The sequence below is a fragment of the Talpa europaea genome, assembly GCF_964194135.1.
Source record: "Talpa europaea genome assembly, chromosome: 1".
Lineage (NCBI taxonomy): Eukaryota > Metazoa > Chordata > Mammalia > Eulipotyphla > Talpidae > Talpa > Talpa europaea.
The window spans coordinates 33,956,714-33,970,050 of record NC_140073.1 but is presented as its reverse complement, the minus strand read 5'-3'; the positions used below and the strand labels follow the sequence as shown (position 1 = coordinate 33,970,050).

Below are 13,337 nucleotides of genomic sequence, written 5' to 3'. Positions count from 1 at the left end.
AAAATTATCAGAAGTCAAATACTGGATGGTCTCACTTATAAGTGGAATTTAGAGAAACATAATAAAGCATCTGTCAAAATTGAGCCAGTAATAAACTTTTATTATCTGACTTTAAAACAGGCACCCAGAGAGGGAGGGTGATGGGGTGGAAGTAAGAAAGGGAAGGGAACTAAAGGTAGATGGTGGAGGATTATAGGGGCACTAGAGGTGGGCAGGATGTGAAAATATATATTTGTAGAGATTTGAACTTAAAACTCTAAAGCAGATACAAAGATGTAAGCCTACTTTACTTCAATAAACATAACTTAGGGAAAAAGGATATTTTGGTGTTCTTTATGCTTTGAATAATCATATTTACTCCTTTCCTTAGGTTTGAGAAGTTCAGCTGTTATTTTTTGAACAGGGTCTCTGGTCCTTTCTTGTCTCTCTCCACCTCCTGGTATATACATTATCCTTGTATTTCCTCTTCTAATGGAATCTGGTATTTCTTGCAGAGTTTCTTCATTTTTCCTAAATCTTATTTCTCCTCTTCACTTGGGTAATTTGTACAGTTATTTTTTCTATTTCTGCAATTCTCTCTTCTGCCACCTTAAATCTATTTAATAAGCTTTCCATATTTGTTCTCATTTCATTCAGCATCTCTTTTTCTGTTCTCCTAATATCTTCAGTCTGTTTAGTGAGGAACTTTGTGTTCCTGGATCTCTTTTCTGAGAACCTGCATCTGCCCTAGAGTGTTTAACTGTCCTTCCAGTATATCAGTTATTATTTAAAAAATTATTATTCTGAAGTATTTGTTAGGTTCTTTAATTCTGTGTACTGTATGTCTGTGGGCTTCTTTATTTTTTCCATCTTATATTCAGATATTCTTTGTTTCCTAGCATTTATGTTGCCCTATTGCTTTTTTGCTGGTTAGGACACTGTGGCTTTAGTTTTATTGCTTTTCTTTGTTTAACTTGGTGGCAAGTATAGAAGAAAGAGGGTGCTGGGCCTAGAGACTTGGTGTCAGTCCTGTTTGGGAGTGAGGGTTGCTACACATAGCAAAGTCAGCTCTGCCCCCTTTTCTCTTTTCTCAGAGCATTCCCCATTCACTGCTTTAGGGATCAAAACTTCCCAGATCCACTTACTTGCTCTCTTCGAACTGTGGGGGTACATTCTTTGGGGCTTAGGCCCTCAGCAGAGGATGCTGGTTTAGTGCTCCAGGCAATGGCCACCCTGCAAGGAACATAGACTGCTGTGCTCTTCTCTATGAGCTCCCTGCTGGGAAGGGTTAGGGGACCTGTGCTGTCAGCTATCAGACTCTCAGGGACCATCCCACAGGCCCCTGCCTGTGTGTGCAATTGACTGCACTACCCTTTCAAGTCTCACTGGAAAGATTTCACTATGCCCTGTGTGTACTCTGTGCTTTCCATGGCATGCCCCTAGCCTATTTCACTGACTTGAATGGTGCCCCTGACCTTGATATAACTCCCCTTAATTGCCTGCACTCATTCCCTAGAGCAAAATGCTGACTTTAAAGTAAAATTTCCATGGGAATGTTCCCCGTTTTTGGAAATGAACTTTTGAAATTTCCCGGGAGCAGATTTTAGTTTTTTGTTTGTTTCTTTTTGTTTTTGCTTAGGGGAGAGGATCATCTAAATATCTCTATCCCACCATGTTGTGGCTAGAGTCCAGACAAGTTTGAGTTCTTTTTGTTTGTTTTGTTTCTTCGTTATTTGTTCACATCCATATTTACCTGTTACTTCTCATTCCTTATCTCTTCCAGAAATTTGTAGTGTAAACCAGTTTTCCAGTGTCAAAATCTTGTTAACATTTTAAACCTGTTGTTAACTCCTTTCACCTTACTTTAATAATTGTAGTTTTTGTTGTTGGAATTTTAAAGAGCATGCAGGAGGTCTTGGAAATATACACATTTGTTATATTTGAATACTTAACTGGAGACCATTGATAACTTTGTTTTTGTGCTCTATCTTGGAATTGCTTAAATTTTTTTGTCTTAACCTCTTGCGCCGCCAGAGAGGCCCCTGTTTTATTTTATTTTATTTTTTTTTTTAGGCCCTCTTTTTCTTTTTTTCTTTTTTTGTATTTTATCTTTCAGCTTTTATTTTTTTTTTTTATAAATTTTATTGTTATATTCCCCATACAATTGCAGCCCCCCATTCTGACCCCAATCCCTCCCCTCCCGCCCCCGCCCCCCTAAAAGTGTCTCTGGTTCATAGTTTTTTGTTGATTTTGATTTTCACTTTCTTATAGTTATTCATTTTCCTGGTCCCTTATTTAAGTTTTCTAGATTCCTGCTATGAGTGAGACCATCCGGTATTTTTCTTTTTCTTTTTGGCTTATTTCGCTGAGCATGATCCCTTCCAGCGCCATCCATGTTGCAGCAAATTGCATGTGTTTATATTTTTTGAATGCTGAGTAATATTCCATGGTATATATGTACCACATCTTCTTGATCCAGTCATCTATTTTTGGGCATTTGGGTTGTTTCCAAAGCTTAGCTATTGTAAACAGTGCTGCTATAAACATAGGGGTGCAGGTGTTCTGTGGAATTGATCTTCTGCACTGTTGGTGGGAGTGCAAACTGGTCCAACCACTGTGGAAAGCTGTGTGGAGATTTCTGGACCTACTAAACATAGAGCTTCCATATGATCCAGCAATTCCACTCCGAGGCCCCTGTTTTAAATTTTTAAATCATGTGAACTTGTATTTTTTAAAACTAGAATGTTCAAAAGCTATTCCAAATGTTCGTATTTCTCTTTGGTGTTTGCTTCTTGAACATTTTAAAGCTTTATATGTAGGGCTGTTCATGAGATTGATATGCCAAAATTTTTAAAACTTAAGAGACTCAGTTAACTCATTCTGTGTATTTTGAGAACATGTTAACATTATGAATAGGGGGACCTCCCTGATGGCTCAGGGTATTGAGACGCAACCTATGAAGCTGTCCACAGCCACTGCAGCATGAGTTCGATGCCCAGTTGGCCAGGGAGCAACCCACATGGCACAGCAGACCTCTCCTGTCTCGCCTCCTGCTCCCCTCAGCAGTGTATTTCAGTCATTCTGTCTGTTCTGTTCCCCACTCTGTCCCTGTGAATCCTCTCATCCCCATGCCTCTGGCCTGTACCCCAGTTCTTGTATGCATAAATAAATAAATCCTTTAAAAAATTTTAAAAAAAAGGTTACGAATAGGACCTTTAAAAAATTTTACTGCTGGTATCAGAGAAAACTGCTGATTTTTACACATTCTTATGTTTGCTTACATAACTAAACTTTAAGCAGTGTTCAGCCAATTTGCTTAGATTCTCTGGGCAGACTCGTATATTAACTTACACGTTATAGCAGTTTTATTGTACTAAAAAGGACAATGAATTGTGTAAAAATAATAAAGTATTTGAATGTAAAAGCAGTATTGGTGAACTACTTAGGTTTCATTTAAGGCACATTGCTTTGGATAACCTTTCTAAAGTATACTCCATCAAGAGTCACCCACTAGAATTAGGTACATAATTGTGAATCACATTATTTAATGATAATGAAACTTTTGAGAATTTTTCTAAATCTTCTCTTACAAAGTCCTATGACTATATTGTGTTTTATCTGAAATTTAAAAAAATCTCTCTGAAATATAGTGACATACCTAACATTGTTAGGCCTGACTTGGCAACAGAATTTAGTCTCCTAAATTTTGTTATTTTTCATTTCACAAATCAGTTCTTCTTTGTTCTGTATAGTGTTTGTAACAGTTCTTTGTTAGCACTCCTGTTCTTTTTGGAATAGAAATCCAAATAATTTTTGGTTTGCCTAACCTTTAAAAAGGAATTCAAGAGTAATTAAACATTTTTTTGCTTATTTTAGTGGTACTCTACAAAACTAGTTCTTCCCTAAGAAAATAATGAGACATGCCTGGAAAGATGTATATAATACCACTCATCCCAGCACTGGTTATTTTAAAAAGTTGTAAAAACTGTAAACAATCAACAATAAGGGATTCATGAAGTTGTAGTATTTATGTATACCTATATGATGCTATAATGTTCAGTTATTTAAAATAATTTAAAAAATTATGTAACTACATAGGTAAATATACATATGGAGAAAATAGCACTTGTGACTGTATACATAATATGTCCTTTTTACATAAGAAATACCTGTATCAGAAATAAATGATTACAAGGAAAAGTTGAATCTTAAGGAATTTTTTTATTTTCAGTCTTTTCTAATTTTTCTACTGTGAATATATATTAACAAAATGATGTCCCTAGGTGATATGTGAAGACATTCATAAGTGAAAGGACATAGTTCCTAGAGATACAAAGACTTTAAGTCCTACCTTTGTCACATACTATTAATAGCTGCATGACATTAACATCTCATAACCTTGGTTTCACCATTTGTGAAATGAGTCTTGTGAGCTACATTGTGTTTAAAATGTTTCACAAATGTGAGAGATTATTGGCACTTACCTTTTGTTTGCAAATGGCTAGCCTAATGTAAATGATCTCCTTCATACATTGAGGCAATCAAAGAAACAAGCAAGTAAAGTTGGTATTTGTAATGCATGAATGTGTGTAGTCTTGCACTGTCAGTTTTAATTTTGCAACCTGTATCATTCCTCTCTAAGTTATGCCAAGGCCTCAAAGAAAAGTGGAGGTGAACAAAGACAGATATGATCCTGAGAAGGATTCCCCATATTTACTTTTCTACATTTTCATGAGCATGGTCTGTGTGAAATAGCAAGGGTCAGGTGGAAAGGAGTATTAAAAAACATAAGTTGTTGATATCCACTGATGTATAGCTTACGTGGCATGATCATTGATAATAGCACTCCAGATAGGCATGTTTGCTGGGCAACTTGAAAAAGACCTGCAAAATGTAGCCAATCAGTTATGACAGTCAATAAAATAGTTTAGGGTTTACACCTGTGATAGCATTTTTTTTTCCTGTTTGCCAATAATGACAGTGGGGAGAGCAAAATCTTGATTTTTATCCTGTTTGTTTAATGGTTATTCTGCTTACTATCTCTCAGAGACTACTCTTGTTTCCAGCTGTCTAAACATTCCTTCACATTCCTTTCAGAAATGTGACATGAGCTCAGGTTCAGGAATTGTATTGTTCACTCACTCATTGTTTATTATTTCCTCAACAAAGATTTGAAATGATTGAATCAGATGGCATTGTTATATTTTACATCTAAATTCTTTGAGGAGTACTTTTTATAAAACAGTGAAATCATCTCCTGATATCCCAAAATCTTTTACTACTTAATCTTATGATACACTGATCTTGAAAACTAGACATTTAATTGGAAGTTAGGGTAATTTCTTTTCATCCTTTCAAAAATTTTTTTTGAAATTTCATTATGTATTTATGAATATATTAGTATATTTCATTTGAGAATATAACATCAAAATGTAGTCACATTAAATTTAAATTTGAAGAAGTACTTAATAAATCCAAAAAATAATTCTTGGAATTTCCCAAAAGTTTTACTGTGAATACTTTATTAAAATTAAAATATAATAGAATTCCTATTATAATAGAAATTTAGGGGAATGAGGTCATTTCAGGGAAAAGGAGGTCTTACTACTTAAACTCAAATGTTCTCCTTATGGATATTATATATTCATTACTTTCTGTTAGAAGAAGTAATTTTCTTATAGGCTTTTTAAAAAAGGGAAACCTTTATTTTTAAGTTCAGTAAAATGTATGTCAGTGAGCTGTTTATGTATAAATATGGCTGGAGATCTTTGAAAATATTGAGAGTGACTTAGTCAAAGAAATTTGTATAATACTCAACTCTGAGAAATAATTCAAAAGATTCATAATACTGAATCAGGGTTTTTGAGGGGCAGGCTCTGAGTCCAAGCCCAGGCGGGCTCTTCCTTGATTCTTGTCTTTCACGAGGAAAGAATTCAACGTGGAGACCAGAGTTACTGAAAAGCAAGAGATTTATTGATACATAGGAAGGACAGAAAATTCTCCCAGTGGAAAGGGGTCCTGAGAGGGTAGCCATTGAAGCAGTGAGAACCAGGTGCTTATATGGGTGCAGTGGGCTCGAAGTGGGGGTTTGACTGTTGGGTGTCTCCTTATTGTGTCTCTTGCTGATTGGCTGGGCCTGAGGGTGGCTCCTAGGCTACTGAGACTCACTGAGTTTTCCCACTTTACTTTTCCAAAAACAGCTTCAGTTGGTGTTCCACTAAATTTAATTTAGTGGGGGGTGGGGTAGGGAACAGCCTCCTGGTCTGCAATTGCTTTTCAATCAGGGTAATAAATGGACTTATTACTTGGGGCACCCTGTTCCCAACTGACTGCCTATACCCATTTCCTGACTTCCTCCTGTACATTTTTGTTGTTCTCTTATAATTTTATAGCGTGTATATGCATTATATCTGTGTGCATAAAACCTTTGAGATTGTAGGCACATGTTCTTTTTTTGAGTTTTAAGCAGCAAAATATCTACTTGCTCATTTAAGTAATCTACTTGATTATAAAAGTTATTTTGTTGAAGGATACCTTTCATTTCAGAAGTTAGTATATTGGGTTTTTCTTAAATTTTTATTTTTTAATGATGTAATATACATCTTCTCATATATGTTACCATACTATGCTTATCACCAAAGCACCCATAATCTTCTACCATAACCATAATCTACCTCCACCCATTGCTCCCTCAGTTCTAAAGTTAGATTTTTCTTTCTTTCTTTTTTTTTTTTTTTGTAATTGAGGTAGCATTGGTTTACATCACTCTCTGTGATTCAGAGGTATAGGATTACATCTCTTCAGAGAGGTATGTTACCACACCACACCCACCACTGAGGCCTTTCTAAACCGTTATTCTTATGTTACCTTTCCTGAGGTTGTCAAACAGTTCTCAAGTGTTTTTGCATTTATTTTTCTTTGTATTTATCTTTTTTCTACCCCCTGGATCCTTTGTGCATTATTATCTTTGGGGTCACTGATTCCATTCTCCATTTAGTCTCTTCTGCTTCCATAGCTTTCTCCAGAATTTTTAATCTCTCCTGATTTTATTTTTACATCCTGTAATTATCATTTTCTTATTTAAAGCTTTAATATCTGCTCTTTAATTTTATTTCTCATATCATTCACTTATTTTTCTGAATTTTGTTATATCTCTTTAATTAGCTTTTCAGAATTCTGTTACCACTTTGACTTTTCTCAGTTTTTCATTTCTTTGAGTTTTTGTTATGGAAAATATGTTTATTGTATGCAGGATAGTAGATGACCTCACTGTGACTTTATGATTGAATTCTGGGTAGTTGTTCTCTCCTTGTGTTACATTTCCTTAAGGACCCAGGGTCCCATGTAGTGTATATTTTTGGTCTGCCCATTTTACTGCTTTATTTATATTTGTCAGTTGTTTATATGTCTGTATAAGAACAATTCTTCATTGTTGGGACATAGGATAGCAGTTGATTTTTGTATATTAACCTCATACCCTTGAATCTTGCTATAATTACATATTATCCAGAAGCTTATTGTTAATCCTTTCATCTTTTCTACAAAGATAGCCGTGTCACCCATGAACAAGAGAATTGTATTTCTGCCTTCCCAATCGCTGTACATTTTTTTTCTCATTTTTTTTCCATCTAATTGCATGGTAGAAATTCCAGCACAGTTTTGAAAAGTTGTGGTGAGATATTCTTGTCTTATTCCTGATCTTAGCAAGGGAACTTCTAGTCAGTTTTACTATTAAGCATGAGCTTAGTTACAGGGGTTTTTGATAAATGTTCTCTATCAAGTTAAAGAACTTGCCCTATTCTTAATTTACTATTGTATTATCTCATATGCTTTTTTATTCCATCTGTTGATGTGATCACATAATTTTTCTTGTTTAGCTTCTTAGTGTAATTAATTGCTTTCTCAGGGTTGAGCCCTCTTTAAAACATACCTGAAATATGTTCATGAAAGATATTGGTCTGTAATTTTCTTGGGATTTCTTTTTTGGTGTTAAGACAATGCTGGCTTTATATAATGAATCAAGGAAATATTTCCTATGCTTCCTTCTTTTGGTAGGGATTGTATGTATGGAATGGTAATGTTTCTTACTTAAATGCTTAGTAGAATTCACCAGTGAGCTCATTTTAGCCTGATGCTTTCTGTTTTGAAAGGTTATTAATTTTTGACCTAATTTATTTTCAAAGATATATTTCCAGATTATCTCTTTTTTTTTTTTTTAAGATTTATGCATTTAAGAACTGGGGTGTAAGCCAAAGTTGTGGGGGCTGAGAGGAGTCACCAGAGACAAGAGTGGGGAGCAGAACAGGCAGATCTACTGACATGCACTGCTGAGGGGCGCCGCCAGCAAGACAGGAGAGGTCTGCTGAGAGAATTCACCAGAGACAGAGTGGGGGACAGAGCAGACAGATCTACTGAAATACACTGCTGAGGGGAGCAACAGGCGAGTTAGGAGAGGTCTTCTGTGCCATGTGGGTAGCTCCCTGGCAGGGGATCAAACTCGTGCTCAGTGGGTGCTGATAGCTTCATAGGTTGCGTCTTAACCCTTTGTGCCACCAGGGAGGCCCTGATTTGTATTCTTTTTTTTTTTTTTAAAGATTTATTTTTATTTATTTATACAAGCACTGGGTACAGTCAGAAGCGCGGGAGGGTGAGAGAATTTACCAGAGCCAGAGCGGGGAGCAGAGCAGGCAGAAGGACCGAAGTACACTGCTGAGGGGAGCAGCGGGCAGCATGAGAGGTCTGCAAGCCATGTGGGACCCTCCTCTGGTGGCCGGGGAGCAGCTAGGGATCGAACCAGCGCTGCAGAGGCTGCGGGCAGCTTCACAACCCAGCGCTCAACCGCTATGCCACCAGGGAGGACCTGATTTGTATTCTTTTTAAAGAATGTCTAATAGCTCAAAATGTGGTCAATCTTGATGAATAAGGTATCTTTTTCATTGGACTGAACTGGAGATTTTAGGTTAATGAAGAAACTTTAACAATTTCTATTTTTCATTAGTGATATGTACGTATTTAATTATTTGTTCTAATGTTAAGACCCTTTATTTTTGTGCTATGTACCTGCATATGCATGTGTCTCAAAATGACTGACATTTGTGGAAAACCTTGTTTTTTCTCATAAAATATGCATGCACATTAGTGAACATGTTCTTCATTATGAGTCTGTACCTGATATTTTTTTTTATTTTAATTTTATTTTTATATTCCCCATACAATTGCAACCCCCTTATTTTGACCCCAATCCTCCTTTCCCCGCCCCCCACCCCCTATAGAGTGTCTCTGGTTCATAGTTGTTTGTTGATTTTGATTTTTACTTTCTTATAGTTATTCTTTTTCCTGGTCCCTTATTTAAGTTTTCTAGATTCCTGCTGTGAGTGAGACCATCCGGTATTTTTCTTTTTCATTCTGGCTTATTTTGCTGAGCATGATCCCTTCCAGCGCCATCCATGTTGCTGCAAATTGCATGTATTTATCTTTTTTGAATGCTGAGTAATATTCCATGGTGTTTATGTACCACATCTTCTTGATCCAGTCATCTATTTTTGGGCATTTGGGTTGTTTCCAAAGCCTAGCTATTGTAAATAGTGCTGCTATCAACATAGGGGTGCAGGTGCTCTTTGGAATTGATGTTTCTGTGTCCTTTGGATAAATACCTAGGAGTGGAATTGTACCTGATATTTTTAAAAAAAACAGTACCGAGGTTACATATCAACTAAAGTTTTTTAAAAGTAGGAAATATTTAATATTTTTCATAGACTTGTGAGTGGTAACTTTTCATTGTATATTTAAAATGTGACAGATTTTTTTCTTTCTCATTTAGTTTTGTCAGCCTGGTGGGTGGCAACTGTCCAGAGAGAGGAAGCAGCCAACATTTTTTGTGGTGGTCCTGACAGATATTGACTCCGATCGGCATTACTGCTCATGCCTAACTTTCTATGAGGCAGAGATCAATCTTCAGGTACAGCAATTTTTTGAACTAATGTGCAGTCACAATGACAACATTTATGAATTTTCTTCTATGTCATATTTGTTTTTGTTAAACTAGGTTTGAATAGTATGTATTAATTTCAATAGACAGATGTACTATATATTGGGGAAGAGAACAAGAAGGTAAAGTTACTGTCCCAATTAAATTATTCTTTAAAAAAATTTGATTATAATCTGAATGTTTCTAAGAATACCATATCCATAAATTGGTTTACTAAAAATGTTTGTATCCTGTAATAGTGAACCTGTGATTTTTCTTGCCATTTTTTTCTTCTGAAAGGTCTTTCATAGATTGTAGATCATTTAATGTTTGGTAAATAACTTAAAACAATGCTTAATATTTTTCAGGCACTCACATAATGTTAACTCATTTTTTTAGTGGTGGTAGCATCAACATGATTGAACTTAAATTCACAGAACTACAGAAGTTAACATGGCTGTTAAGTATTAGTAGGTTCTTAATTTTAGACAACTAGAAATACCTTTTCTGATTTATGTAGAAAAGGATTTATGACACCATATTCTGGACTACTTATGTAATTTCTTAAGTGAGAGAAGAGTAGGAGGCCAGTTGCAGATAATATGAAATGTTATCACAAAGGAGCTTTTTTTTGCTTTGGTTACTTTAACTCTTAAGATCTAAATTTTCTGTACATAGACATTTGCTTTTTCTGCATGAGGAGACAAGTCGCTCTTTTTTTTTTTAAGATTTATTTATTTATTTATTTATTTATTTATTTATTTATTTATTTATTTGTACATACAAGCACTGGGTACAGTCAGAAGTAAGAGAATTCACCAGAGCCAGAGCTGGGAACAGAACAGGCAGACTGACGAAATACACTGCTGAGGGGAGCAGCATGTGCAGCAGGAGAGGTCTGCGCGCCATGTGGGACACTAGCCGGTGGCCGGGGATCAAACTGGCGCTGCAGAGGCTGCGGGCAGCTTTGCAGCCCAGTGCTCAACTACTGTGCCACTGGGGAGGCCCGAGACAAGTCACTTTTTAAGGCACATTCTGATTATCCAAATTTATTAGACTGCTGTATTAAAACTAGCATGCTAATATTTTTAGTGATTTTAAAAGGTTACATAGAATAAAATATGCATTATCTGTGTTATCAACACATTCTTTTCTCTTGTCAAATCTTTGTGGGAAACTGTATCAAAAGTCAGAAGACTTTCGGTTATGGAATCAAACTAAAGAATGTTTGATGTCAAATATTTAACACCTGCCAGACTATTATAACCCATTGTTTCTATTTGAAAGTGGGGATTATGTTGTAAATGGGGATAGAAAACTTAGCTTAAGAAACTAATGGAAATTCAAGCAGACCAGTATTCATTTGGGATCTCAGACAGAGATCCCAAAATAGAAGGGAGAAAGAGAAAGGGGCAGAAACCTATTTGAAGAAATAAGGAATAAAAAATGAAGAAATCAGGAATAAAAATTTTTCTGTCCTTGGGAAAAGAAACAGACATCCAGATTAAGGAAGCCTAGTGAACAGCAATTAATATCAATCTATGGAGAACTATGCTGAATCACATTATTGTCAAGATTATCTTAAAAGCAGCAAGAGAAAAACTTTTTGGACAGGGTAACCCCTATACAACTATGAGTAGATTTTTCAGTAATGTTGTAGATAAGAAAGAGTGACATGATATATTCAATCTGATAAAAGTAAAAAACCTGCCAATCAAGAATACCCCCACCTGTTAAAGTTGTCCTTTAGAATTGAATAAAAGATAGCATTTTCTAGAGAAGTAAAGTGTACTGGAGTTCTTCACCATGTATGAACCAGCATTATAAGAACTTTTTTTTTTTCTGCATAGATGAACTGGGGTATAGGTCAGAGGTGCAGGGGTGAGAGTGAGAGGATTCACTAGAGACAGAGTGGGGAGCAAGACAGGCAGATGTACTGAAATACACTGTTAAGGGGAGCTATGGGTGATACAGGAGAGGCCTGCTGTGCCATATGTGGGTCAGCTACCTGGCTGGGGATCAAACTCAACAGTGATAGTGCTGAAACAACTCCTCAGCCACCAGGGAGCCCCAAGAAAGGTTAACTGAACTTCTTTAAGCTGAAATGAAAGGGTGCTTATTTGTAACAGAAAAATATGACAGCATAAATCTCATTAGTACAGGTAAATATAAGACAAAGCTCAGAATAATTTAATCTAAAAGTGGTGATTTAATTGCATAAAGTTGGTATGAATATGAAAAGACAAATTTCATGAAAATAACTATGATAGTAATTTGTTAATAGATACACAGATCAAAGGGATGTGAATTGCTACATCAGTTGTTTCAGGTAATGAAAGCGGGGGAGGGGGATAAAAAAGCTTTAGAATGTGTTCAAACTTAAGTTGTTATCAACTCAAATAGACTGTTATATATATAAATTATTTTATGTAAGCCTCACAGTAGCCTGAAAACAAAAGATGAGAAGATTGGAATCAAAGCATAACACTACAGAAAATTAGCAAATCACAAAGGAAATGAGCAAGAGAGAACAAAAGAACAAAGGAAGTACAAAATAGCCAGAAGACAAATAATAAAATGGTAATAGTAAGTCAATATCAATCCATTTCTTTAATTACATATAAGTGGTCTATAAATTCTACCATTAAAAGAAATGGAATAGCTGAAGGGATTAAATAAATAACAAGACCCAACTCTATGCTACCTGCAAGACAATAACTTGAGATTTAGGAGCACATATACACTAAAAGTGATGAGCTAGAAATAGATAGTCCTTGCAAATGGAAATCAGTGAAGCAAGAATAGCTGTATTATATCAGACAAAATAGTTCTTAAGCCAAATGTGTAAGAGGCAAAGATCATACAATAATAATGAGGTCAGTTAGAAGGCTATAACAACTATTTTTACACAAATGTCAGAACATCTAAAGTACAAGGCAAATGTTAATAGATCTGAAGGGAAAAGTAGCAACAAAATGGCAGAGGACTTTAGTACCCTACTAAATAAATTCAATAATGAATAGATCATCCATACAGAGAATCAATAAAGAAAATCAATATTGGACTTAAGTATTATGTTAGATATGGACCTGAAAGACATGTATAGAATGTTCTGTCCAAGTGGAACAGAATTCTTTACAAGCAGTCTTGGTACATTTGTCATCATAGTTCATGTGTTAGGTCACACAAGTCTTTTTTTTTTTTTATAATTTATTTTTTTTTAATTTATTTTATTATTATTTTTTTTAATAGAGGCATGCTTTGTTTATTTGTTTGCTGGTTTGTTTGTTTGTTTTGTTTATACATGCACCGGGTACAGTCAGAAGCACGGAGGGTGAGAGAATTCACCAGAGCCAGAACAGGGAGCAGAGCAGGCAGAAGGACCAAAGTA

General features: G+C 35.6%; 1 protein-coding gene across 7 annotated transcripts in view; it reads left to right on the top strand.

Annotated features, from left to right (window-relative positions):
• SBF2 (SET binding factor 2) overlaps positions 1-13,337 on the top strand; it is a gene marked incomplete at both ends in the record, with an annotated part of 316,628 nt that overhangs the window by 111,220 nt on the left and 192,071 nt on the right. For all 7 annotated transcript variants that reach the window (XM_084251933.1, XM_084251932.1, XM_084251930.1 and 4 more), the window contains one exon: positions 9,800-9,937. In XM_084251933.1, the coding sequence (XP_084108059.1) occupies positions 9,800-9,937 (138 nt within the window). The remainder of the gene's footprint in view (positions 1-9,799; positions 9,938-13,337) is intronic.